The sequence below is a fragment of the Rhinopithecus roxellana genome, chromosome 16, assembly GCF_007565055.1.
Source record: "Rhinopithecus roxellana isolate Shanxi Qingling chromosome 16, ASM756505v1, whole genome shotgun sequence".
Lineage (NCBI taxonomy): Eukaryota > Metazoa > Chordata > Mammalia > Primates > Cercopithecidae > Rhinopithecus > Rhinopithecus roxellana.
The window spans coordinates 25,823,536-25,849,276 of NC_044564.1; the positions used below are offsets into that span (position 1 = coordinate 25,823,536).

The following is a 25,741-nucleotide window of genomic DNA, read 5'->3' on the forward strand; positions in this document are numbered from 1 at the left end:
AGGGGATCCTGAAGTAAAGGCCAGGCCTAGCCTAGGGCAGTGATCTCCAGAAACCCCCCTCATTGTTTTGTGAATGCATAGACAGTGATGCAGTCTGTTAGCAGGGAGATTATAATCTTGTTTGGAAAGTAGAATTACATCCACATTAAACATTCAGAGAACTGTGAGGGTAGTTTGTCCACATCCAACAATAAGATGTAGAGAAGAGAAGATAGCACAGTGAAGGCCTTAGGGAGGAGGTGAGGCTTGAAAGTTAAATAGGATTTGGGTTTTAGGAGAAAGGAATACCAGGAGACCATATTAAGAATGACTTAGGCTGGGCGTGGCTGCTACCTGTAATCCCTGCACTTTGGGAGGTCAAGACAGGAGGATGGCTTGAGGCCAGGAGTTTCAGACCAGTATAGGCAACATAGTGAGACCCCATCTCCATAAAAAATAAAACAAATTAGCAAGGCATGGTGGTGTATATCTGTAGTCCCAGCTACTCAGGAGGCTGAGACTGGAGGACCACTTTAGCCCAAGGAAGTTGAGGCTGCAGTGAGCTGTAATGATGCCCTGCACCCAGCCTGGGCAACAGAATGAGACCCTGTCTCAGAAAAAAAAAAAAAAAAAAAAAAGTGATTTATTTGGGAGACGCTGTTCAGTATATTATACCTGAAGGGTATACATACAGGCATACCTTGGAGACATTATGGGTTTGGTTCTAGACAACTGCAATAAAGTGAGTCACATGAATGTTTTGGTTTCTTAGTGCATATAAAAGTTATGTTTATACTATACTGTAGTCTGTTAAGTGTGCAGTAGCATTATGGCTGAACAAACAATGTACATACCTTAATTAAAAATACTTTGCTAAGAAATGTATCAGTCACCGGAGCCTTCAGTGAGTTGTGATCTTTTTGCTGATGTTGGGCGGGTCTTGCCTTGATATTGGTGGCTGCTGACTGATCAGGGTCACGGTTACTGAAGATTTGGGTGTCTGTGGCAATTTCTTTTTTTTTTTTTTTTTTTTTTTGAGACGGAGTCTCGCTCTGTCACCCAGGCTGGAGTGCTGTGGCCAGATCTCAGCTCACTGCAAGCTCTGCCTCCCGGGTTCACGCCATTCTCCTGTCTCAGCCTCCCCGGTAGCTGGGACTACAGGCGCCGCCACGTCGCCCGGCTAGTTTTTTGTATTTTTTAGTAGAGACGGGGTTTCACCGTGTTAGCCAGGATGGTCTCGATCTCCTGACCTCGTGATCCGCCCGTCTCGGCCTCCCAAAGTGCTGGGATTATAGGCTTGAGCCACCGCGCCTGGCCTAGCAATTTCTTAAAATAAGACAATAAAGTTTGCTGCATCGATTGATTTTCACAAAAATTTTTCTGTAGTAAGTGATGCTGTTTGATGACTTTTTTTTTCTTTTTGTCTCATTTATTTTTTGAGCCCAGTTTATGGATTTTTATAGCATTTTACCCACAGTGTAACTTCTTTCAAAAATTGGAATCAGTCCTGTTAAACCCTGCTGCTACTTTATGAGCTAAGTTTATGTCCTGTGTTGACGTTTCTTTTTATTTATTTATTTTTTGAGATGGAGTCTCACTCTGTCACTCAGGCTGGAGTGCAGTGGTGCGGTCTCAGCTCACTGCAACCTCTGCCTCCTGGGTTCAAGGGATTCTCCTACCTCAGCCTCCTGAGTACTGGGACTGAGGGTGCCTGCTACCACACCTGGCTGATTTTTGTGTTTTTAGTAGAGATGGGGTTTCACTATGTTGGCCAGGCTGGTCTTGAACTCCTGACCTTGTGATCTGCCTGCCTCAGCCTCCCAAAGTGCTGGGATTATAGGTGTGAGCCACTGCACCCAACCTCTTCTTTTTTTTTTTTTTTTTTTTTATGGAGAGACAGAGTCTCTTTCTGTCATCCAGGCTGGAGTGCAGTGGCACTATCTCAGCTCATGCCAACCTCTGCCTCCTGGGTTCAAGAGATTCTCGTGCCTCAGTCTCCTGAGTAGCTGGGATTCCAGGCGCGTGCCACCACACCTGACTAATTTTTGTATTGTTAGTAGGGACAGGGTTTCATCATGTTGGCCAGGCTGGTCTTGAACTCCTGACCTCAAGTGATCTGCCTGCCTCGGCCTCCCAGAGTGCTGGGATTACAGGCATGAGCCACAACACCCAGCCCTTTGTTGACATTTCAGTAATGTTCACTACGTCTTCACCAGGAATATAATTCATCTTAAGAAACCATTTTCTTTGCACATCCATAAGAAGCAGCTCCTCATCCATTAAAGTATGATCATGAGATTGCAGCATTTCAGTCACATCTTCAGGCTCTACTTATAATTTTAGTTCTCTTTATTTCTGCTACATTGGGAGTGACTTCCTCCATTGAAGTCTTGAACCTCTCAAAGTCATCCATAAGGGTTGGAATCAACTTCTTCCAAATGCCTGTTTATGTTAATATTTTGACCTCCTCCCATAAATTACAGATGTTCTTAAGGGCATCTAGAATGGTTGAATCCTTTTTTTTTTTTTTTTTTTTTTTTTGAGGCGGAGTCTCGCTCTGTCGCCCGGACTGGAGTGCAGTGGCAGGATCTCAGCTCACTGCAAGCTCCGCCTCCCGGGTTTGCGCCATTCTCCCGCCTCAGCCTCCCGAGTAGCTGGGACTACAGGTGCCCGCCACCTCGTCCGGCTAGTTTTTGTATTTTTAGTAGAGATGGGGTTTCACTGTGTTAGCCAGGATGGTCTCGATCTCCTGACCTCGTGATCCGCCCGTCTCGGCCTCCCAAAGTGCTGGGATTACAGGCTTGAGCCACCGCGCCCGGCCGGTTGAATCCTTTTCAGAAGGTTTTCAATTTACTTTGCCCAGGCCCATCAGAAGAATGTGTTTCTTAATTAATATACCCTTAAGAAATGTGTTTCTTAATTAATAACACTTGAAAGTCAGAATTACTTCTTGATCCATGGGTGGCAGAATGGATGTTGTTTTATCAGGCACTAAGGCAATATTTATCTCCCTGTATAATGTATCTCCATCAGGGATCTTGGGTGCATTGTCAGTGAGCAGTACTATTTTGAAAGGAATCTTTTTTTTATGAGCAGTAGTTCTTAACAGAGATCTTAAAATATTCAGTCAGTCATGCTGTAAACACATGTGCTGTCATCCAGGCTTTGTTGTTCCATTTATAGAGCACAGGCAGAGTGGACTGAGTATAATTCTTAAGGGCCTTAGGATTTCTGAAATGGTAAATGAGCACTGGCTTCAGTTTTGAGTCTCCAGCTGCATTAGTTCCTAACAAGACAGCCTGTCCTTGAAGCTTTGAAGTCAGGCACTGACTTCTCTCTACCTTTGGAAGTCCTAGATGGCATTTTCTTCCAGTAGCATCAAAGATCACTGATCACAGATCATTGTAACAGGTATAATAATAATGAAAAAGTTTGAAATATTGTGAGAATTACTAAAATGTGACAGAGACATGAAGTGAACACATGCTGTTGGGAAAATGGCACCGAAAGACTTGCTTCACAGATTTGCCAGACTGTCAATTTGTAAAAAAGTGCATTATCTTTGAAATGTAATAGAGCAGAGCACAAAGAAGGTATGCCAGTATGTATGTGTTTCTTGGGGAAAAGGAGAGAGAGGGATGGGCAAGTGGGACTAGTTCTGTGAAGAGGAAAGGAAGGTAAAATACGTAACCACTGTGGAGTTACATTATGACAAGCTTAACTTCAGGCATGAGGGACTTGAGATGGATCAGGGCAGGGCAAGTTTCCAGGACTGTGGTGGATATTGTGGTAGCCTCCAGCCACATGGAGTTATTTAAGTATTAAGTAAAAAATGTAGTTCCTCTGTTGTCCTAGCTACATTTTAGATGCTCGATTGTCACATGGTGGGTAATTTATTGGACAGCTCAGGTGTAAAACATTTCCATCATTGCAGAAAATTCTGTTGGACAGCACTATTTGAGGTTACCTGGTTTCTGGCCTTGTGTGTTCTATCAGATCACTTGAGTTCTTTAAGGAATAATCAGAATTTCTTTCTGACAAATCCCCTCAACTCTAGAATGAAAGATAGAGAGCCGGGCTGGGCGCGGTGGCTCACACCTGTAATCCCAGCACTTTGGGAGGCTGAGGCGGGCGGATCCCCTGACATCAGGAGTTCGAGACCAGCCTGGCCAACATGGTGAAACCCCGTCTCTATTAAAAATACAAAAAGCCGGCGCGGTGGCTCAAGCCTGTAATCCCAGCACTTTGGGAGGCCAAGGCGGGCGGATCACGAGGTCAGGAGATCGAGACCATCCTGGCTAACACGGTGAAACCCCATCTCTACTAAAAATACAAAAAATTAGCGAGGCGTGGTTGCAGGTACCTGTAGTTCCAGCTACTCGGGAGGCTGAGGCAGGAGAATGGCCTGAACCTGGGAGGCGGAGCTTGCAGTGAGCCGAGATCCGGCCACTGCACTCCAGTCTAGATGACAGAGCAAGACTGTGTCTCAAAAAAAAAAAAAAAAAAAGTACAAAACTAGCCAGGTGTGTTAGTGCACGCCTATAATCCCAGCTGCTCGGGAGGCTGAGGCAGGAGAATCACTTGAACCCATGAGGTGGAGTTTGCAGTGAGCCAAGACTGCCCCATTGCATTCCAGCCTGGGCAACAGCAAAACTCCATCTCAAAAAAAAAAAAAAAAAGAGGATATAGAGGTGAAAAATAGATAATTGGGATTTATCCACTTAGATGTGAGAATGGATAGGATTGCCCAAAGAGCCATAGAAGGAAGGGAGAGAGAAGGCAGGAAGGAAAACTGGGATAATTATTACTCTCATTGCAGAGTAAATAGCTTTTGATAATTCACTTGTAAATATCTATTGTATGCCCGCTGTATGCCAAGTGTTAGATTAGGTGCTAGGGGTATATTGATAAGCAAACATGGGCATGACCACTGTTACAGAGTTTTCAGTTTATGGAGTTTTACAGGAGGGACTGGGTTGAAGATTCAGGAACGCCCATCCTTTTGCACTTGCCATATTGTAAAACACTGCATTCCTAGAAGTTGGAATTGGAGGCTGAAACGGGTGAAGTTATTATTTAAGGTTAGTTACATAACCATTGTGCAGTCACTGCTTCAGCTTCTCAGGAAGTAGTAAAAAGAAACACCATAACTTGAGAACTTTGGGGGAATAAAGTATCTGTGTTGATGGAGGGCAGGAAGGTAGTTCCTATTATCCTGCATCTGTCAGCCATACTCTCTGCTGCCCACTGGATTCCTCTCTATCCCTGCTCTCAAAATCTGTTCTCTTCTGGCTTCTCTTATTGTCAGTGTGAGTAGTCAGTCACCACATATTTCCCAGTGCCTGGTGAAGACATACTTCACTTCTCAGTCTGTTACCTGCTCATTCATCAGTTTCCAGCAAGTACAAACAGATGCCCCTTGGAATGCACAGCATTTAAAAATGGGACCTGCCCATAGGACCATCATCATTTGAGGCTCCAGGTTTAGGATTTTAGATTTATAGCTGAATCTTCATGCACCTGCATCAATTCCTTCACAGAGACTTGCTGAATTGTCTTTTTGACCTCTCTGGCCCACATTATATTAGCAGCCTCTTCACTAATCTCTGACTCTAGATTTCTCCATGGTAGACTGCCTACACACAGCTGTTAAGTGTTCTTTGGATGCTGTTGTTTTACTGTGAAGCTCAAAACTGGCAGTTGTCTCCTCTTGATTATGTTAAATGTGAACTTTTCAGCCTAGTATTCTTTCGACACCTCTTGTCTTTTTTTGTGACTCTCCAAGGCAGCTCCTGTGGTTTGGTCAACTAAATCTGCTTTTACCCTGACCTATGGCTTGCCATTGCCGAAATCTGTGCTGTCACTTTTGCTATTTAAAATGGAATGGCCCCTCCTACTCCATTTCTTCTTTATCAGTCCCCTTGGCTCCTAGCCGTCTCTAACCAGGAGGTTTCTGGAAGCCTGTACTGGCTAATACAGGACTTTTTACCTCCTTAGTGCTCATATACTCGCACTAAAATCTTATTCATTTGAATTTACATCTCCTCAGCTGTCGTTTGCTCACTTTGCCTTGCATTGTCTTGTGTTTGCAGATGGAAATAAAACTGATTTTTAAAAATCAGGTTTCTTTTTTCTTTGCTTATGGACATGAAACTTTTGCAGAGGGGATAAGTGCTGCCTTGAGTGTAGGCAGGTTTCCAGGAGAGGCGTGTTAGAGGCTTGAGGACTGATAAGAGTCTGGAGTATAGAGAGGCATCCTCTCTCTGCCCATAATTCCCTGTTTCACCTCATTGGGTGATCTCATCCTCTCTCTTTGCCTCAGCCTCTGTGACATGTTGATGCCTCTCAAATATATGCATTTAGTCCATTCCCCTCTCCTGAGGTTCATACCCATATATCACAGCTTGAGTCTTGGATCTTCCACAGGCAACTTAAACTAATTACATTTCAATATGAAATTGGTCATTCTTTCTTCACCTTCCTTTTTATCTCCAAATTACGTCTCCTTGTGTATTTTTCATTTTGGGTAATGGGCATCTTCCAAATTAGAAGTCTTTGGTCAGTGTCTCTCTCTCTCTTTTTTTTTTTCCTTGAGATGCAGTCTTGCTGTATCGCCCAGGCTGGAGTACAATGGTGCGATCTCGGCTCACTGCAACCTCTGCCTCCTGGGTTCCAGCGATTCTTCTGCCTCAGCCTTCTGGGTAGGTGGGACTACAGGCATCTGCCACCACGCCCGGCTAATTTTTGTATTTTTAGGTCAAACAACACGGTATTTGTTTTACCATGGCCTCCCAAAGTGCTGGGATTACGGGCCTGAGACACTGCACCTGGCCAGTGTCTCCTTTTATTCCTTTGTCATTCCCCAAATGTCATCATTAATTAAGTATGTCTTCCAGATTTCTCCTGGCTCTTCTTGCTCTCCATCCCCTTTGCTTCGGCCATTGTTGAGGCCTCATCTCTCTTCTGAATTTCTCGTCTTTCTCTTTTACTGATAGTCCACAACAAGCCATAAGGGTTGTTTTTCAAAAGAACATCAGCACTTCCATTGTTTTGCAGGTTTTGTATTGCACAAAATTGCCACGTTCACACTTTAGAAATTGTAGGTTTGCAGCTGGGTGTGGTGGCTCACGCCTGTAATCCCAGCACTTTGGGAGGCTGAGGCAGGCGGATCACCTGAGGCCGGGAGTTCGAGACCAGCCTAACCAACATGGAGAAGCCCCATCTCTACTAAAAATATAAAATTAGCTGAGCGTGGTAATACATGCCCGTAATCCCAGCTACTCGGGAGGCTGAGGCAGGAGAATTGCTTGAACCCAGGAGGCAGAGGTTGCTGTGAGCCAAGATTGCGCCATTGCACTCCAGCCTGGGCAACAAGAGTGAAACTCTGTCTCAGAAAAAAAAAAAAAAGAAATTGCAGATTTGCATATTTATTATGACTGTCTTCTGGCAGATGGGAGTAAAATATATTGTTCTAACATCAGTATGTTATGACAAGGAAGGAAAACCTATGACACAGACACCTAAGCACTAGGGAACATCTTTTTTATGTCCTTAGTTCTCTGGCAGACAAACTCCTCATCCTTTACAACCTCACATTAATATGCCTTCCTCGTGAAACCTTTTAAAATACTCTCCACAAGAGTCAGTCTTTTTACTCGGCTAATGCCATATTTGGTTACTCTTTTGTAGTGTTTATCACATTATACTGTAAATATTGGTATATGATTCTCTCTGTCCTACTGTACTCCAGGATCCTCAGGGACAGGGACAATGTCCCTATTTTATTCATCCTTTGACTTTCAATATGTAGCCTAATGTCCAGCACATATCAATACATGTGTAACAGGCCAGGTGTGATGGCTCATGCTTATAATCCCAGCACTTTGGGAGGCCAAGGTGGGTGGATCACCTGAGGTCAGAAGTTTGAGACCAGCCTGGCCAACATGGTGAAACCCCGTCTCCACTAAAAATACAAAAATTAGCCAGGTGTGGTGGTGGGTGCCTGTAATCCCAGCTACTCAGGAGGTCGAGGCAGGAGAATTGCTTGAACCTGGGAGGTGGAGGTTGTGGTGATAGATAGATAGATAGATAAATAAATAAATAAATGTGTAATGAATATTTGATTGCTTAGCATGATTCAGTCAGGGAGGTAAATACTTACTCACATTATCTCATTTAATCTTCACAACAGCCTCCTGAGTCCCATCATTATCATGGTTTATAGGTGAGAAAATTGAGACTAGGGTGGCAAAGTCACTTGCCTCAAGATGAACAGCTGGTAAATCACATGCATGGTGGCACCAGGTGTGGTCCTGGAGGACTTGTGCTGGTGGATCTGTTTTTCTAGTGATTCTCTTGTTTTGTCCCTCAGAGTGATGATGCGGGTGTGCTGGTTGGTGAGACAGGACAGCCGGCACCAGCGAATCAGACTTCCACATTTGGAAGCAGTTGTGATTGGGCGTGGCCCAGAGACCAAAATCACTGATAAGAAATGTTCTCGACAGCAAGGTAACTGGTCATAGAAATGTGGAGACTACTATGTTTGGTTATGTGGCATAGTGATAACCAAAGATGCATATTTTCTGGGTGCTCTTGATGGAAAATCTATTGTCTGCCAAAAATACAGCTCAGGAACTGAGCTCTTTTAGCCAACACCAGGGCTCTATTTATTCCTGATTCTGCCCTCCCAGTGTGGTAATGTTCCAGGCAGGGTGGGTGAAGGTTGGGAGCAGGCAAGTTCATCCTGTACCATGGGATGGTGGAATTGAGTCCTGCCCTTTCCCCAGGGACATTGCTCAATGGGCAGCAAGATGTAAACTCTGGAGTCTACAGGTGAAACCATGTCTCTCTGAGAAGTAATGGGGTAGTGCCATCCTTTACATATTGCTTCATGCAGAGAGTAACATCTTTATGAGACAGTGGCATCTAGCACTTGTCTTAGGGTTTAATAACATGAAAGTCCTTGCCCTCAGAAAAAAATCCTTACCATGTATCTCGTTTTTTCCTGTAAACATGCACACTGCTGCCTGGAGTGTGACTCCCCACAGCAAGGTTTCCCAAGGGTTCTGAACTTAGAGAGTTGGCATCTGCAGCACTGATTATGATCTTTTCTATATGAGTTAATCTAAGTGGAGGGATACAAAGCCATGCCTGAGCTGGGTAGGCCCAAGATGCAGAAGAAGCAGCTGCTTCTCTTTCTGTTCCCTTCCTCACAACAGCAACTGAAGGGGCATGTATGTGGCACCCTGTCCTCTCTGGGGAGCAGCTATGGTGATTCTTCTTTCCTCCCTGTTTCAACTCCAGATACCTTGCTCATTTATCAGAACAGGAATGCTTAATGTTACCACTTCTCACACATGCTCAGATTGTTCTGTCTCTGCAATCATCTTTCTAGAACATTCTACTCCCTCCACCCAAAGCCACCTGAGTTTCTGTTTTCTAGGAATGTGACTTTTACTGTTTTCTCTTTTAAAGACATCTGATAGTTTTTGTTTTTCCAAAATAATATTGGAAGCTTGATTTAATCCTTGGTCAAGAGTTTGTTTGAGAAATGGGTCTTTTTTTTTTCTCCTGAGACAGGGTCTCACTCTGTTGCCCAGGCTGGAGTGTAGTGGTGCGATCTTGACTCACTGCAACCTCTGCCTTCTGGGGCTCAAGTGATTCTCCCACCTCCGTCTCCCAAGTAGCTGGGACTATAGGCACGTGCCGCCACACCTGGCTAATTTTTGTATTTTTTTTTGTAGAGACGGGGTTTTGCCACGCTGCCCAGGCTGGGAGAAATGGGTCTTCTCTTCTGGCGGCAGAGTCTGTGATCATGAGCAGGCCAGGGGTTCTGGAATAGGGAAACTTGTGGGGATTAATTGAAGCTGCCTCACAGGGATCTTGGCAATAGCTAAGGGAGTATGTATGCTGTTGGACATTTTATGGAAGGATTTAAACCTTTAGAAATTGGTGGGATTTGGAGCTCCAGCCACCTGCATAACAGGTGATTGCTAATAGGCCTTTAAGGAAACATCTGTTCAGCTGCCTCCTGTAGTGAAGCTTCATTGTTTTCTTTCGGGAAAATAGGAGCAAGTGCCTGGTTCTTTGTTGCATTTGTGTTTAACTTTTTCCAATCTCTTTCAGTACAGTTGAAAGCAGAGTGTAACAAGGGATATGTCAAGGTAAAGCAGGTAGGTGTATTTGTAACTTGGAATTTTACACTTGATGATTTTCTTATGCTGTTGACTTTAGAGTGTCTGTGCCAGCCAGTGAAGGCTTCTCTGTCATGTATGGAAGTGATGGAGTAATATAGGTGAACATTAGGCAAGGTGCTTGGCATATAGTAAGTGGTTAATGTAGCAGTGGCTATCTTACTGTAGGTGCTGTTGCTATTATTATAATTATTTTCTGATTGTTTATCCCATAGGTAGGAGTCAATCCCACCAGCATTGACTCAGTCGTAATTGGGAAGAACCAAGAGGTGAAGCTGCAGCCTGGCCAGGTTCTCCACATGGTGAATGAACTTTATCCATATATGGTAGAGTTTGAGGAAGAGGCAAAGAACCCTGGCCTGGAAACACACAGGAAGAGAAAGAGATCAGGCGACAGTGATTCTATAGAAAGGGATGCTGCTCACGAAGCTGAGCCTGGGACAGGGCTGGAACCTGGGAGCAACCATAACCAATGCTCCATGCCTCCAAATAAGGGAAAAGATGCACCTATCAAAAAGGTGAGGGTACTGTGATTGGTAGATGATGTGGAGAAGAAATGAAATATAATGACTGCTTAATTGTTTTGTACACTGTAAAGTTCAGAAATGTGTGAGGGGTTGTTAACCATGATGAAAGAGTCACTTGTTTGTGGCATGAAAATCATTTAGATGAATGTTCCTGTATGTGCTTTTTTCTTAAATTCCTGAGGTAAGCCACTTGAAGGTAGAGCAATAATGGCAGTGTGCACTTAACATTGAACAACTAAAATGGATCAGTTGTTTATGCATCTATAAAAGGTTTTCATAGATCATGTAATTCATATGCTGATGTCAAAGTGGAGAATTGCTCAGGCTTTAGTTTGAGTGAGAGAGGGCAAAGAAGATATGACTCATACTCTGGCATTTCTCGCCTTCATCTAGACAGCCAGCTGTGAATATAGGAAGGCTGGCTGGGTGCAGTGGTTCACGCCTGTAATCTCAGCACTTTGGGAAGCTGAGGCAGGCAGATCACTTGAGGGTCAGGAGTTTGAGATCTGCCTGGACGACATTGTGAAACTCCATCTCTATTAAAAATACAAAAATTAGCTGGGCGTGGTGGTGCACGCACGCTTGTAATCCCAGCTACTCAGGAGGCTGAGGCAGGAGGATTGCTTGAACCTGGGAGGCAGAGGTTGCAGTGAGCTGAGATGGTGCCACTGCACTCCAGCCTGGGCGACAGAGTGAGACTCTGTCTCAAAAAACAACAACAATAAAATATGGCTGGGTGTGCTGGCTCACGCCTTTAATCCCAGCGCTTTGGGAGGCTGAGATGAGCGGATCACCTGAGGTCAGGAGTTCAAGATCAGCCTGACCAACGTGGTGAAACCTCCTCTCTACTAAAAATACAAAAGTAGCTGGGCATGGTGGTGCACGCCTATAATTCCAACAACTCCAGAGGCTGAGGCAGGGGAATCGTTTGAACCCAGGAAGCAGAGGTTGCAGTGGGCCGAGATCACGCCATTGTGCTCCAGCCTGGGCAACAAGAGCGAAACTCCGTATCAAAAAAACAAAAAAGAAAAAAAAGAATATAGGGTCGGGTGTGGTGGCTCACACCTGTAATCCCAGCACTTGGGGAGGTGGAGGCGGGTGGATCACCTGAGGTGAGGAGTTCAAGACCAGCCTGGCCAACCTGGTGAAACTCCATCTCTACTAAAAAATACAAAAATTAGCTGGGCGTGGTGGTGGGCACCTGTAATCCCAGCTACTTGGGAGGCTGAGGCAGGAGAATCACTTCGGAGGCTGCATTGAGCTGAGATTGCGCCACTGCACTCCAGCTTGGGTGAGACAGAGCGAGACTGTCTCAAAAAAAAAGAATATAGGAAGGCAATGGAGTGAAGTAAAGTCAAGTGAATCTTGTTTAATTCTCAAAAACTAAGTTTATTTCCAAGTTTAGTTGTGCTGTCACACAGTATTAACTATTGCCAAATTTAATTATTGGCATTTATAATTTACATTGCTTGTTTTTTTTTTTTTTTTTTTAGGAATCACTGGGCCACTGGAGTCAAGGCTTGAAGATTTCTATGCAGGACCCCAAAATGCAGGTCAGAATACAAGTTTGGAATTTCAGTACATTTCATGTTGTAAATGACTACTCCACAGAGGTCTTAATTACAAATGAAATCAAAGGATGTCAGTCTTTCTGAATGAGATTCATTTTATTGGACTTTTCTGTGAGAACAAGAGGTTTTTCCCATTGGCAATAAAGTAGCAACTGGACTCGTTTGGAGAGAAAGCTAAGTTCTTCAAATGAGTATCCCCTCTACCTTGTCCCTTTTAAACTTCTGGGTACTTTAAAGGGAAGTTGCATTAACCCTAGTATGGTTCCTTTCAGGGGAGCATCAGAGATAATATACTGTGATAGTAGTACTGTGCTGCCCTGGCATTAACAGTCAGACATCCCTGTAATCCCAGCACTTTGGGAGGCCAAGGTGGGAGGATCACCTGAGGTCAGGAGTTTTGAGATCAGCCTGACCAACATGGAGAAACTCCGTCTCTACTAACAATACAAAAAATTAGCTGGGCGTGGTGGCACATGCCTGTAATCCCATCTACTCGAGAGGCTGAGGCAGGAGAATCGCTTGAATCCGGAGGTGGAGATTGCGGTGAGCTGAGATCACGCCATTGCTCTCCAGCCTGGGCAACAAGAGTGAAACTCTTATCTCAAAAAAACAAAAACAAAAACAGGCATCATCCTTGAGGAGCCTTTGGGTTACACTTCAATTACATTCCTGGTTGACAAGGGGCAGGTCTAATAGGGCTCACTGGAACCCATGTGTATGTGTCACACAGTCTGCCATGTTGGAGTGGAGAAGGATGCTTTTGAATTTATGCCTACAGAGATTTTACATCAGATCCTTGGGAACTATTTTGTACTATGCATCTTCTGTGTATTCTGTGTAGTGTGGTGGTTGAAAACAGACTCTGGGCCGGGCGTCGTGGCTCAAGCCTGTAATCCCAGCACTTTGGGAGGCCGAGACGGGCGGATCACGAGGTCAGGAGATCGAGACCATCCTGGCTAACACGTGAAACCCCATCTCTACTAAAAGATACAAAAAAAAAACTAGCCGGGCGAGGTGGCGGGTGCCTGTAGTCCCAGCTACACGGGAGGCTGAGGCAGGAGAATGGCGTGAACCTGGGAGGCAGAGCTTGCAGTGAGCTGAGATCTGGCCACTGCACTCCAGCCTGGGCGACAGAGCGAGACTCCATCTCAAAAAAAAAAAAAAGAAAACAGACTCTGGAGTCAAGTAGATCTGAGTTGGAATCCTAGATTTCCCTCTTAGGAACTATGACTTGTGCAAGACACTCAACCTATCTGAATCTTAGTGCTCTCATCTCTCAAAACTGGGCTACTAAAACCATTTGCACAAGACTGTGAGAATTAAGTGACTTAGAGAATATAGCAACCAGGCACACAGAAGATTCTTAGTAGATGTCTGTTTCCTTCTCTTGTGTCCCTCTGCTAGGTTTACAAAGATGAGCAGGTGGTGGTAATAAAGGATAAATACCCGAAGGCCCGTTACCATTGGCTGGTCTTACCATGGACCGCCATTTCCAGTCTGAAGGCTGTGACCAGGGAGCACCTTGAACTCCTCAAGCATATGCACACTGTGGGGGAAAAGGTGATTGTAGATTTTGCTGGGTCCAGCAAACTCCGCTTCCGATTGGGCTACCACGCCATTCCGAGTATGAGGTAAGCCATGTGGGTAGTGCTGCTGGCTCCTGGTTCTGTCCAGGTGGGCAGATAGTTTAAGCATGGGCTTGCTGAAGGCGCTGATTGCACTGAGGCCCAGGGAAGTGGGATGGAGTTTTTCCAAAGCAGGTAGGCTGAAGCCTCCACCTCTGCCTGACTTGCATGCGAGCTCTGAGTTCCCACTTCTGCCTATAATTCAGTTACATTTGGTTCTTTGTTCCTCTCAAAATAAAAACCTTCGAGAGCCTAATATATGAACTAGATGAAGCAGCTTCGTTATCCTCAAATGAAGAATTGTGGTCAGTGGCTTTTTTTTTTTTTTTTTTTTTTGAGGCGGAGTCTCGCTCTGTTGCCCGGACTGGAGTGCAGTGGCCGGATCTCAGCTCACTGCAAGCTCCGCCTCCCGGGTTCCCGTCATTCTCCTGCCTCAGCCTCCCGAGTAGCTGGGACTACAGGCGCCCACCACCTCGCCCGGCTAGTTTTTGTATTTTTAGTAGAGACGGGGTTTCACTGTGTTAGCCAGGATGGTCTCGATCTCCTGACCTCGTGATCCGCCCGTCTCGGCCTCCCAAAGTGCTGGGATTACAGGCTTGAGGCACCGCGCCCGGCCTACTTTTATCAGATTCTTCAAAAGCATCTGTAACCCCAGAATGATTAAGGACCATTACTCTGAAGGAAACAAACATCATAGACTTCTGTAATGACAGCTTAGTAGATCCAGGATTTGAAAATAAAATGAGAGAAAAGTGTAGAATCTGTTTTCCTGTGGCTTATGCCCAGAAGGATTCAGAAAGGAATGATTGATTTCTTTCAAAGGATACAAGCAAGGTGGCTCTCCATGATTCCTTTGATTTAAGCAATAAGATGATGAGTCTAGATTTTAGAGTTTCTATTTTGTTTTTTTAAAAACTGTGATAGAATATACATAACAAAATTTACATTTTAGTCGTCTTTAAGTGTACAATTCATTGGCATTACTATATGCATATTGCTATGCAGCTATTATTACCATCCGTCTCCAGAACTGTTTTCTCTTCCCAAACTGAAACTCTGTGCCTTAAATAATAACTCTCCATTTCCCCCTCCCACTCGTGGCAACCACCATTGTACTTTCCTTCCCTGTGAATTTGACTACTCTAGGTACCTCATATTAGTGGAATCATACAGGGACATACTTGTCCTCTTGTGACTGGCTTGTTTTACTTAGCATAATGTCTTCAAGGCTCATCCATGTTGTAGCATGTGACAGGATTTTCTCTGCTTATTTATTTATTTTTTTTAACTACCAACACTCACATTTTATTTAGGTGAATAATTACAACTTAGGTTACTGGCCACTTTAACCAAATGAAATCTTTGTGCCAGATTTTTCCCTAGTCAGTACTGATTCTTTTAAATTGAGGCATAACTTACATACAATAAAGTGCATAATAAGATGCATAGTTTGATCAGTTTTCATAAGTGCGTACAATCTTGCCACTATCATTCTGATTAAGATACAGAAGATGTCTATCCTTTCATCCCAGAAAGTTCCCTTGTACCCCTTTCCAGTCAATCCTCCCTCAAGCATTGCTTTTATTTCCTTCAGCATAGATAGTTTTTGTCTCTTCTAGAGCTACCACGTATAAATGGAATCATACATTGCATACTTTTTTTTGGTCTGGCTTTTTTGGGTCAGCATAATGTTGAGATTCATGTGTGTTATTATGTATATCATGGACATATGTACTTTATTTTATTTTTTCCCCTTCAGTAAATATTTAGGAATCCCAGCCTGGGCAACATGGCAAAACCTGTCTCTACAAAAAATACAAAAAATTAGCCGGCGGTGGTGGTGCACACCTGCTACTTGGGAAGTTGAGGTGGAAGGATCGCTTGAGCCCAGGAGGTTGAGGCTGCAGTGAGCTATGGTTACGCCACTGTACTCCAGTCTGGGCAACAGAGTGAGACTCTGTCGCAAAAAAGAAGAAGAAGAAAAAAAAAAGAATAAATATTTGGAGATGGAATTGTTAGGTCATAGGGTGGATGTATGTTGTACCTCACTTTAAAAATACATTTTTATTGTTAAAGCTTGATTTGAAAATTTAGGAGGGAAAGTCACCCACAATCCTGTTTCCCTAATGCAGAGCCCCTGACTAACAGAGCCCTTGGCCACTGAGCCCTTTTCACATAGTGATCATGATGCCCTTACCTTTTTTATACAGTGAATGTTGTGCTATGGAGAATGCTCACAGCAAGAGCTGTGGTAGGTATATATGGGAGGCAAATTGAGCCAATAAGCAAAGTTGCTATTTATATATCCTTTTATATTACTCTGTATGATGTAATTTTGAATAAATGAACATGTTAGAAAGGAAAAGGTGATAAACAAGTGAACTTATTTTTCCTAGTGTAAAAGTAATGTTTTCAATTAAGAAAATATAAAAAATTAAGTATGAAAAAGAACAAAGACCTTCCATAATACTAACTGTAGGTAACTAAACTATAGACCTTATTTTAGATAACTAAACTATAGACCTTATTTGAATTTCACCAATTTTTCCTGTATTGTTCTTTTTCTACTCCAGAATCCAATCTCACATTTCATTTATTTGTTCTCTTCTTAGTCTCCCTCAATCTGTGACAATTCCTACTTTCCTGGCTTTCATGACCTTGACACTTTTGATGAGTACTGGCTAATTGTCTTTAGGATGTCTTTTAATATGAGTTTGTCTAATTTTTTTTTTCATGATTAGGTTGACGTTATCCATTTTTTAAATCACTGAAGTGATATTTCTGATTGTGTCCTTCTCAGTATATCATATGGGGGTGGCATGGTGTTGAGATCGTTTATTACTGGTGATATTAACCTTAATCATTTTGTTAAGGTGGTGTCTGCCAGGTTTCCACCTTCAAAATTACTGTTTTTTTTTTTTTTTAAATTCATGAATATTTTGGGTTAGATATTTTGAGACTATGCCACTGTTTCTCCTCAAATTTGCACCCAATGATTTTAGCATCTACTGGTGTGTCTTGCCTGTAATAGTTACTATATTGGTATTTACTCTATGGTGACTTTGTACTTCCTTCACCTAACTTATTGGTTGAAATTATTCTGTGTGAACGAGCTGTTCCGTCTTTCTCATTAGTTCTTTATTCAATCATTTAATAGTATGGACTCATGGATGTTTATTCTAGAGGTTATAATTCAATACTATAATTATTTTGTTGCGCAAATTGTTCAGCTTTGGTTATTGAAAGCCCGTTTCGGTCAGCTCTTGTGTGACTTTGATATGCCTTCAACATCTTTTGGGCAATTTATTTTCTGGCCCCAGGCTTATCTGGAATGAACCACTTTTCCAAAGAGCCCTAGGTCTTGGGCACTAGGTTTCTGTGAGAGAAGTGGTTGATTCCAGGGTGTCCTTGTGTCTAGGTCCTCTCAGCCAATAGAGCCAGAAATACCTGTATGAATCCTAACCCATACACACACACACACATACACACACACACACACACACAGCCCTATAATTCTGTGTTTGTTTGCCTTTATTTGTATGTGGAAAACCATGAGTTCATACTGATATCTCTGACACCATTCCAACTCTAAGTTTCATTCTTGTTTCCCTTTTTCCTTTTTTGTAACTGATTTCTCCAACAGTGAGAAACCTGGCTCTCATTAGTTACAATAAATTCATTTACTTGTTCAGTCCTAGTGTACCCATAAAATAGTCGCAGGATTCTTAACCCATACCCCTGTGAGAAAGATATTTACTAACTAGAGTGCAGTACTTGCCTATAGTTCTTTTTGTTTTTAGCCTTACCGTATCTAGTCAAAACACTGTTCTCCAAAGCTAGGTTAGTTACTGTATTTTCTTCCTCAGCCCCTTTAGTGTGGTTTCCTCATTCATTTGTAATACAGCTATGCTTATTTATTAGTGTTTATATTTCATTTTGGATTCTTTACACATGTTGATTGATTTTGATTATTTATTGGGAGGATGTGAAATACTACTGATTTTAAGAGTGAAAGCTGTTATACAAAAAGGCATTCTACTTGGTTTAACAAGTCCGAAAGAGAATTCCTGATTTTCTTCCCCAAACCTGCTTTTTCACCTAACCTTCTTTATCTCAGTAAGTAACACCATCCCAAAGCAACAGGCAGCCCATTAATAAGTTGTTTGTTCTATTCCAAAGTGCATTCAAAGTAAGAGTGCTTGTTGCCATCTCAGCTGCTACAGTTCAGCTGTAGGGTTGGCTGTGATTTTCTGGGCTAGACTGCTATAGCAGCCTCCTTAACTGGTTTCTCCCTATCTGTCCTTTCTTCACACAACAGTCAGAGTGATCTTTTAAACATGTAAATCAGGTTGCCCCATGGGCTTGGTTTGTGAGAAAGGGCCTGGTCCAGTCTGTCAGGACTACGGAGGCTTGTTTCTTGCCATCCTTTCCACCTTGGGTTTACGCACTTCTCACCTCCATCTGGCTGGGTGTGGGGAAGACCCGCCAGAGCCACAGAAGACAAGGTGGTTCCCATGGCCAAGTAAATGGACAAGATGGTGCAGAAGAATACAGCTGGTGCATTGGATTTGCCAAAGGAGCTTAAAAATATTCCCGTGACCTTGGAATTATTACAGCCCAGAGAAGAATCAGAATATCAGTTAATGCTAATGGCAAGCAGCATAAAGATGAAGAAGTTATATCTTCAACAGTCTGTCATGAAATCTGGGAAAAAGTTACTATCAACCGAGAAAGACCCTGAAGAAAAGAAAAAAGAACCTGTAGTAACATTGCAGAATAGCCCTGAAGCGAGAGAAGAAAGTAGCTCCGGTGGCAATGCAAGCAGCAGAGAGGGTGAGACAAATGCTGTAGATACTTGTGTTTCATCCTTTATTCAGGAATGAAGCACTTCTGACTCTGTTTGGTTAAAGTCTTGGGAGGTGCTTGCTGCAGCTCTCCGAACAGGAGATGGCTACACTGCTACTGGAACTGGTGAGGAAGAATTAGGATCTCAAATTGAGGAGGCTGTATATCAAGAAATTAAGGAATATAGATACAAAATGCAAAGGTAGAGTATGAAGTAGGATATCAAATCTTAAAGAGCAAAGAATCCAAATTTAAGGGAAAATGTACCATGTGAGAATATTTCTAGTGTCTTATTTGCTAGAATGATGGCACAGGAAATGGCCAGTGATGGGCTCAGAGAGAGATGGAAAAACTTGACCAAAGAAGCCATCAGAGAGCATTAGGTGGCCAAGGCAGGTGGAACCCAGAGTGGCTTGTTCACATATACAGATGTAGTGCTGATGGACTGATAACATTTGTTGTCTGTAATGAATGTGGACGTCAGTGGAAGTTCTGTTGAGCTGGAATAACTACCAAAATATCTGGACTATTTAGAAATTAGATTTTGTATGTTCATTGCAGCACTATTCACAGTAGCAAAGACTTGGAATCAACCATGATTGATACCTATCAGTGGTAGACTGGATGAAGAAAATGTGGTACATATACACCGCGGAATGCTACACAGCCATAGAAAAGAACGAGAACATGTCCTTTGCAGCAACATGGATGGAGCTGGAGGCCGTTATCCTAAGTGAACAAACACAGGAGCAGAAAACCAAATAACGCATGTTCTCTCATTTATAAACGGGAGCTAAATACAGAGCACACATGGAGACAAAGCAGGGAACGACCGACACTAGGGCCTATTTGACAGTGGAGGGAGGGAGGTTGGGGAGGATTGAAAAACTACCTATTAGGTGCTATGCTTATTACCTGGGTGGCAAAATAATCTGTATAGCAAACTCCTGTGACATACAATTTACCTATATAACAAATCTGCACATGTACCCCTGACCCTAAAAGTTTTAAAAAGTTACCTGTATTAAATATATTAATGATAGAAAAAAAGAGAACCAATTTGGTAGTTAGCAAAACATAAGTTATATCCAAAAAAATATGCTTTTAGCAGTGTGATGGGACAGAAGCCCAGTCATAGTAAATGGATCAAAAAGTGAGTATCAACAATAGAGCTTTAGGGTTTGTGAATCACTGGTGTAAGAAAGTGGGTCATGAAAGTTGAGTCAGCAGAAACAGTGCTAATCTGGCTTGTAGTTAAGGGAGAATTGTAGCCTTTTCCTGTCCTGCTCTCCTATCCCCCACCATGGATATTAAAGGTAGGAGAATATATACCATAAATGTTTATGGGACAGGTGATACCTCATTTAAAATCTGCTAGCTATTGATGATCAGAAATTGCACTTGAGCTTTATTTCTTTCATTTCGTCATCTTAGCAACCCTGTAAAGTAGGTATCTTCACTTCCATTTCACAGATAGGGTTGTTGGGGTTTAGAAAATGATAACCCCAAATAAAGGCCTCAGAAGCAAAGCTTCTCCTTGACCTTCTCCTGCCCCCTGTCTCTTGCCCCTCATTCTCCCCCTAAGCAAGCCATAGAAACTATAATTCCTTTCTCAAGGCAGGTTATAGAAACTAGAACCTTTCTTCCTCAAAGCCAACCACAAAACCCAAAACATTACTCTAACCTTCTTTTCTATGTAGACCTGCCTATAAAGAAATTCTCTGATCTACCTTGTTTGATAGTAGGTCATAAGACTGCCATTCCCATACCTGGGAAGAAGGAATGCTGCACAAAGAGGTTAAGAAGAATCTGGACAGACAGGCCTTGCTGGGTTTCCCCACTCAGTCTATTCTCATTAAGTCGTATACCCTTTTGAAGGAATAATAGTTCTATAGAGGCTTTTCATTCTTCAACAAATCCAAGTGTAAAAATGGATAGTTTTCCCTGTATTTTTGCATCTTCATTTGGAAGACTCCTGTGTCACATAAAACTTGGATTAAAAAAATTTGTTATGCTTTTCAAAAAACAAAAAAAAGATGGATTTTGTAATTAGATTTAAAGCTAGGCCAAGCAACTAGTTTTCCTATAAATTCGATTTTTAAAGCAGCACACTTGGGTTAGTCCTTGTTTTTGACCAAACGCCCCTTCTTTAAATACCTTCTTATATTGGAGACCATATGATAATTGTATTGTATCTGTTTCAGTTTTTTTTTTGTTTTCATTTTTTCTCTTTTCTTTTTTTTTTTTTTTGAGACGGAGGCTTGCTCTGTGGCTCAGGCTGGAGCGCAGTGGCCAGATCTCAGCTCACTGCAAGCTCCGCCTCCCGGGTTCACGCCATTCTCCTGCCTCAGCCTCCCGAGTAGCTGGGACTACAGGCGCCCGCCACCTCGCCCAGCTAGTTTTTTGTATTTTTTTTTAGTAGAGACGGGGTTTCACCATGTTAGCCAGGATGATCTCGATCTCCTGACCTCGTGATCCGCCCGCCTCGGCCTCCCAAAGTGCTGGGATTTACAGGCTTCAGCCACCACGCCCCGGCCTTTTCTTTTTCTTTTTTGAGACAGAGTCTCGCTCTTGTCGCCCAGACTGGAGTTCAGTGGCACAGTCTCAGCTCCCTGAAACCTCTGCCTCCCGGGTTCAAGCTAGTCTCATGCCTCAGCTGAGTAGCTGGGATTACAGGCATGCGCCACCATGCCCAGCTAATTTTTGTATTTTTAGTAGAGATGGGGTTTTGTCATATTGGCCAGGCTGGTCTTGAACTCCTGGCCTCAAATGATCCACCTGCCTTGGCCCCACCAAGTGCTAGGATTGTAGGCGTGAGCCACTGCACCCAGCTTTCTTTCCCCCTATTTTTATAAATGGATTTTTTTTTCTCATTTTTTGTTTTTGCTTTTGTTTTAAGAGATGGGAGTCTCACTCTGTCTCCCGGTCTGGAGTACAGTGTCAAGATGATAGCTCACTGCAGCCTTGAACTCCTAGGCTCCAGGTATCCTTTTGCCTCAGCCTCCTGAGTAGCTGGGGCTATGGGTGTACCACCATGCCTGGCTAATTAAAACAATTTTTTAGAGATGAGGGTCTCACTGTGTTGCCCAGGCCAATGTTGAACTCCTGACCTCAAGTGATCCACCTGTCTCAGCCTCCTGAGTAGCTGGGATTACAGGTACGAGCCACATGCTTGGGTCATTTTTATAAATTGATATGAAACTTTTATCAATTAAAATTCTGGTAATTTATTTTTATCTCTTAAGTGAAAATGTACCTTGACTTTTTTTTTTGACAGTTTGAAACATATGCAGTAGAAATTCTCTGTTAATACATAAATGGAAACTACATTTTTTTTCCATATTGGCATGTATCTACAAATATTAAAGGAGGAGAAAACGTAATATGATTTTAGATTTAACAAATATGGTGTATATTCAAATAATACTTGACCAACTTATCTAAATTGTACATAATATTTGAACTAGTATATGAATTTGATTTTAATTATGTTCACAAGACTGGGATAATTAGATATTATTTTGCATCTGTAACTGTAATCATTTCTTGTAATGATTAGTGTAATGATTCTTGTAATGCAGGTGTATTGTACTTAATAGATTTTACTTTTGGAAATATGACTGTTGAAATTAGCTTAGCTTTGTTTATTTACTGTTTGACTTCGTATTTTCATTTTGGAGAAGAACACTGTTTTAGTTTAGGAGACTTTTCAAGAGTGAAAGCTTCTGATGATTTTTTTCCCTCATGGAAAGAAATACTGGAAAGAAAATGTTAGTATAATGCAGTTATTGTAAACAGCCTATGACTTGATTTTGATTTGGAAACCTATACTGACCAGGTATGAAGCTTAAGGATTGTATAAATCATTAAAGTTGTGGTCTTTTCATATGGAGGTTGATAGATAATTTTTTTGTCTTGAGTCTTATTTGGTGACTTTCTGTTCATGTAATTCATCATGTGTGAATAAGCTTGTTGAACAAACTGAACACATGGGCTATAACAAGTAGTTTGTTTTTTTCTTATTATACTCAAGTTCTAGGGTACATGTGCACAACATGCAGGTTTGATACATAGGTATACATGTGCCATGTTGGTTTGCTGCACCCATCAGCTCATCATTTACATTAGGTATTTCTCCTAATGCTATCCCTCCCCGAGCCCCCCACCCCACCGACAGGCTCCGGTATGTGATGTTACCCACCCTGTGTCCAAGTGATCTCATTGTTCAGTTCCCCCATATGAGTGAGAACGTGCGGTGTTTAGTTTTCTGTCCCTGTGATAGTTTATAGCAAGTAGTTTTATAGTACAGATATTTCCATTACATTTTATTGTTTAAACAAAACAAAATTTGTTTTTCTGTTAGGAATAAGAAAAAAATGGTTTTTATATAGGTTCTTAGGGTACACTTGCAGTATACTTTACCAGCCACTGCTGCAAAGTCTACGTTTTGTTGTGCTGAATCTGCATTCTATCAGATACCTATGGAAAGACCTTAGTATATGCTTTGCAGTCTGCTTTGCTCCCCTTTTCCAGTTTCCTGTTGCAAATCATTTTGATGTAATACAGAAAACAACATTTAAATATCTACATGAAGAATTGACCCACCTCTATTTTTCCGATCAGTTGAACAGTATAAATACTTCAGTATAGATACTTCACCTACATGAAGTATCAGCCCACCTCTGCTTTGTCAGTTCATAGTGAAATCTTTTATCATTCCAAAAATAAAGTACATTTTCTTTTTTCTTTTTTTTTTTTGAGACAGAGTGTAACTTTGTCACCCAGGTTGGAGTGCAGTGGCACGATCTCAGCTCACTGCAGCCTCCACCTCCTAGGTTCAAGTGATTCTCCTGCCTCAGCCTCCTGAGTAGCTGAGATTACAGGCGCCTGCCACCACGCCCAGTTAGTTTTTTGTATTTTTAGTAGTTAGTTTCACCATGTTGGTCAGGCTGGTCTTGAACTCCTGACCTCAAGTGATCCACCTGCCTTGGCCTCCCAAAGTACTGGGATTACAGGCGTGAGCCATCGCACCTTGTTGCATTTTCAAAAGAATGAATTTAAGAATAATAAAATTAAAATAGGCCCACTTTTAAATTGTGGTCCATTTTAAAATTTGTAATTCAAATTTTTTGTTGTTAAAAATACATATATAGCTGGGCGCGGTGGCTCAAGCCTGTAATCCCAGCACTTTGGGAGGCCGAGACGAGCGGATCACGAGGTCAGGAGATCGAGACCATCCTGGCTAACACAGTGAAACCTCGTCTCAACTAAAAATACAAAAAACTAGCCAGGCGAGGTGGCGGGCGCCTGTAGTCCCAGCTACTCGGGAGGCTGAGGCAGGAGAATGGCGTGAACCCGGGAGGCAGAGCTTGCAGTGAGCTGAGATCCGGCCACTGTACTCCAGCCCGGGCGACAGAGCCAGACTCCGTCTCAAAAAAAAAAAAAAAAATACATATATAAATCAGATAATAGCACTCTTTGGCTGAAAATCCTTCAGGGGCTTCCCAGTAGATTCAGAATAGAATGCAAACCGCTTGTTGGCCTTTAAGAGCCTTTTTGACCTGGCTTCTGCCTCGTGTCTGCTGCTTGGCTCCAACAATTCAGGCCATACATTTGGGCCATATTACCTTTTTTCTGTTTCTTGGTTGCACTGAGCTTTTCCTCGTCTCAGGGTCCCTGCTCTTGGCCTCCTCACTTTCTGAGACACTCTTCCCACAGACCTTGCTTGCCTGGCTGCTGTCTCAGTTCAAATCACTTCCTGGGAGACGCTTTCCCTGAACATTTAACTAAAGAGGCAGCTTCTACTCCCGGGCACTCTATCCCATTTTCCTTATTTTTTCTTGGCAATGTTAATTCTTTAAGTTTTTGTTGTTGTTTGTTTGCTTATTTATTATTTGTCTTTCCTCATTAGCATACAATTTCTATAAGGACAGAGGCTTTTCCCATTTTGTTTCTTGCGGAAGTCTCAGTGCCTGGAACAGTGTTTGGCCATAGTACCTACTTATTGAACATTAAATATTCTTAAGTAAATGAATGAATCAATTGAATTAAATGGACATACTATCAATTCAATAGTATGAATATTCAAAGAGTATGAATACAATGTACTCAAACTCTTTGTCCTTTTGATTAAGCCATAGTTGTTAAAGAGTTTAATGCTCAGTTTTTTTTTCTTTCAACTAGCCATGTCCATCTTCATGTGATCAGCCAGGATTTTGATTCTCCTTGCCTTAAAAACAAAAAGCATTGGAATTCTTTCAATACAGAATACTTCCTAGAATCACAAGGTAAACACTGTTGCTTGATTTTCACATTTGTTTCGTTTTCTGAGCTGTTCTTATATTTGATTTGGTTGTTTCCCTGAATAATAACCTGACCTCAAACACCTATGTACAACTTTGTGTTCCCTATAAAGCGAGCCCTGTGAAAAGAAACTGGATTGGCCGGGCGCGGTGGCTCAAGCCTGTAATCCCAGCACTTTGGGAGGCCGAGACGGGCGGATCACGAGGTCAGGAGATCGAGACCATCCTGGCTAACACGGTGAAACCCCGTCTCTACTAAAAAAATACAAAAAACTAGCCGGGCGAGGTGGCGGGCGCCTGTAGTCCCAGCTACTCCGGAGGCTGAGGCAGGAGAATGGCGTGAACCCGGGAGGCGGAGCTTGCAGTGAGCTGAGATCCGGCCACTGCACTCCAGTTCGGGCGACAGAGCAAGACTCCGTCTCAAAAAAAAAAAAAAAAAAAAAAAAAAAGAAACTGGATTATTTGGATTGTAGTATTATTGCCACTTTGCTGTGAGTTGTCTTCTTGGGGGACCTAGAAAGCTATTATGTCAGGGTCAGTGTTTTATTGTGACAACAGGGGACTTAAAGACTGCCATGAGGATTAGTGGAGTTCATGGATAAGAAAGCTGTGGACAATTCTTAGTCTCTTCTGCCATCAGTTGGGTGGGAGCTTCAGGGCTGCCTCCTGTCAGGAGTGGTGAAATAGCAGGGGGAATGC

The 25,741-nt window shown here is 42.6% G+C and overlaps 1 protein-coding gene and 1 pseudogene across 3 annotated transcripts in view; both read left to right on the top strand.

The window, feature by feature from the left end:
- APTX (aprataxin) overlaps positions 1-25,741 on the top strand; it is a 51,539-nt gene that overhangs the window by 24,347 nt on the left and 1,451 nt on the right. For 2 of the 3 annotated variants that reach the window (XM_010378544.2, XM_010378543.2), the window contains exons 2-7: positions 8,351-8,487; positions 10,105-10,151; positions 10,388-10,690; positions 12,193-12,252; positions 13,675-13,901; positions 24,924-25,027. In XM_010378544.2, the coding sequence (XP_010376846.1) occupies positions 8,355-8,487; positions 10,105-10,151; positions 10,388-10,690; positions 12,193-12,252; positions 13,675-13,901; positions 24,924-25,027 (874 nt within the window). In that variant the 5' untranslated portion in view covers positions 8,351-8,354. The remainder of the gene's footprint in view (positions 1-8,350; positions 8,488-10,104; positions 10,152-10,387; positions 10,691-12,192; positions 12,253-13,674; positions 13,902-24,923; positions 25,028-25,741) is intronic. The other variant, XM_010378545.2, reaches the window with a different exon arrangement.
- Positions 13,964-19,396, top strand: LOC104674277 (annotated as a pseudogene).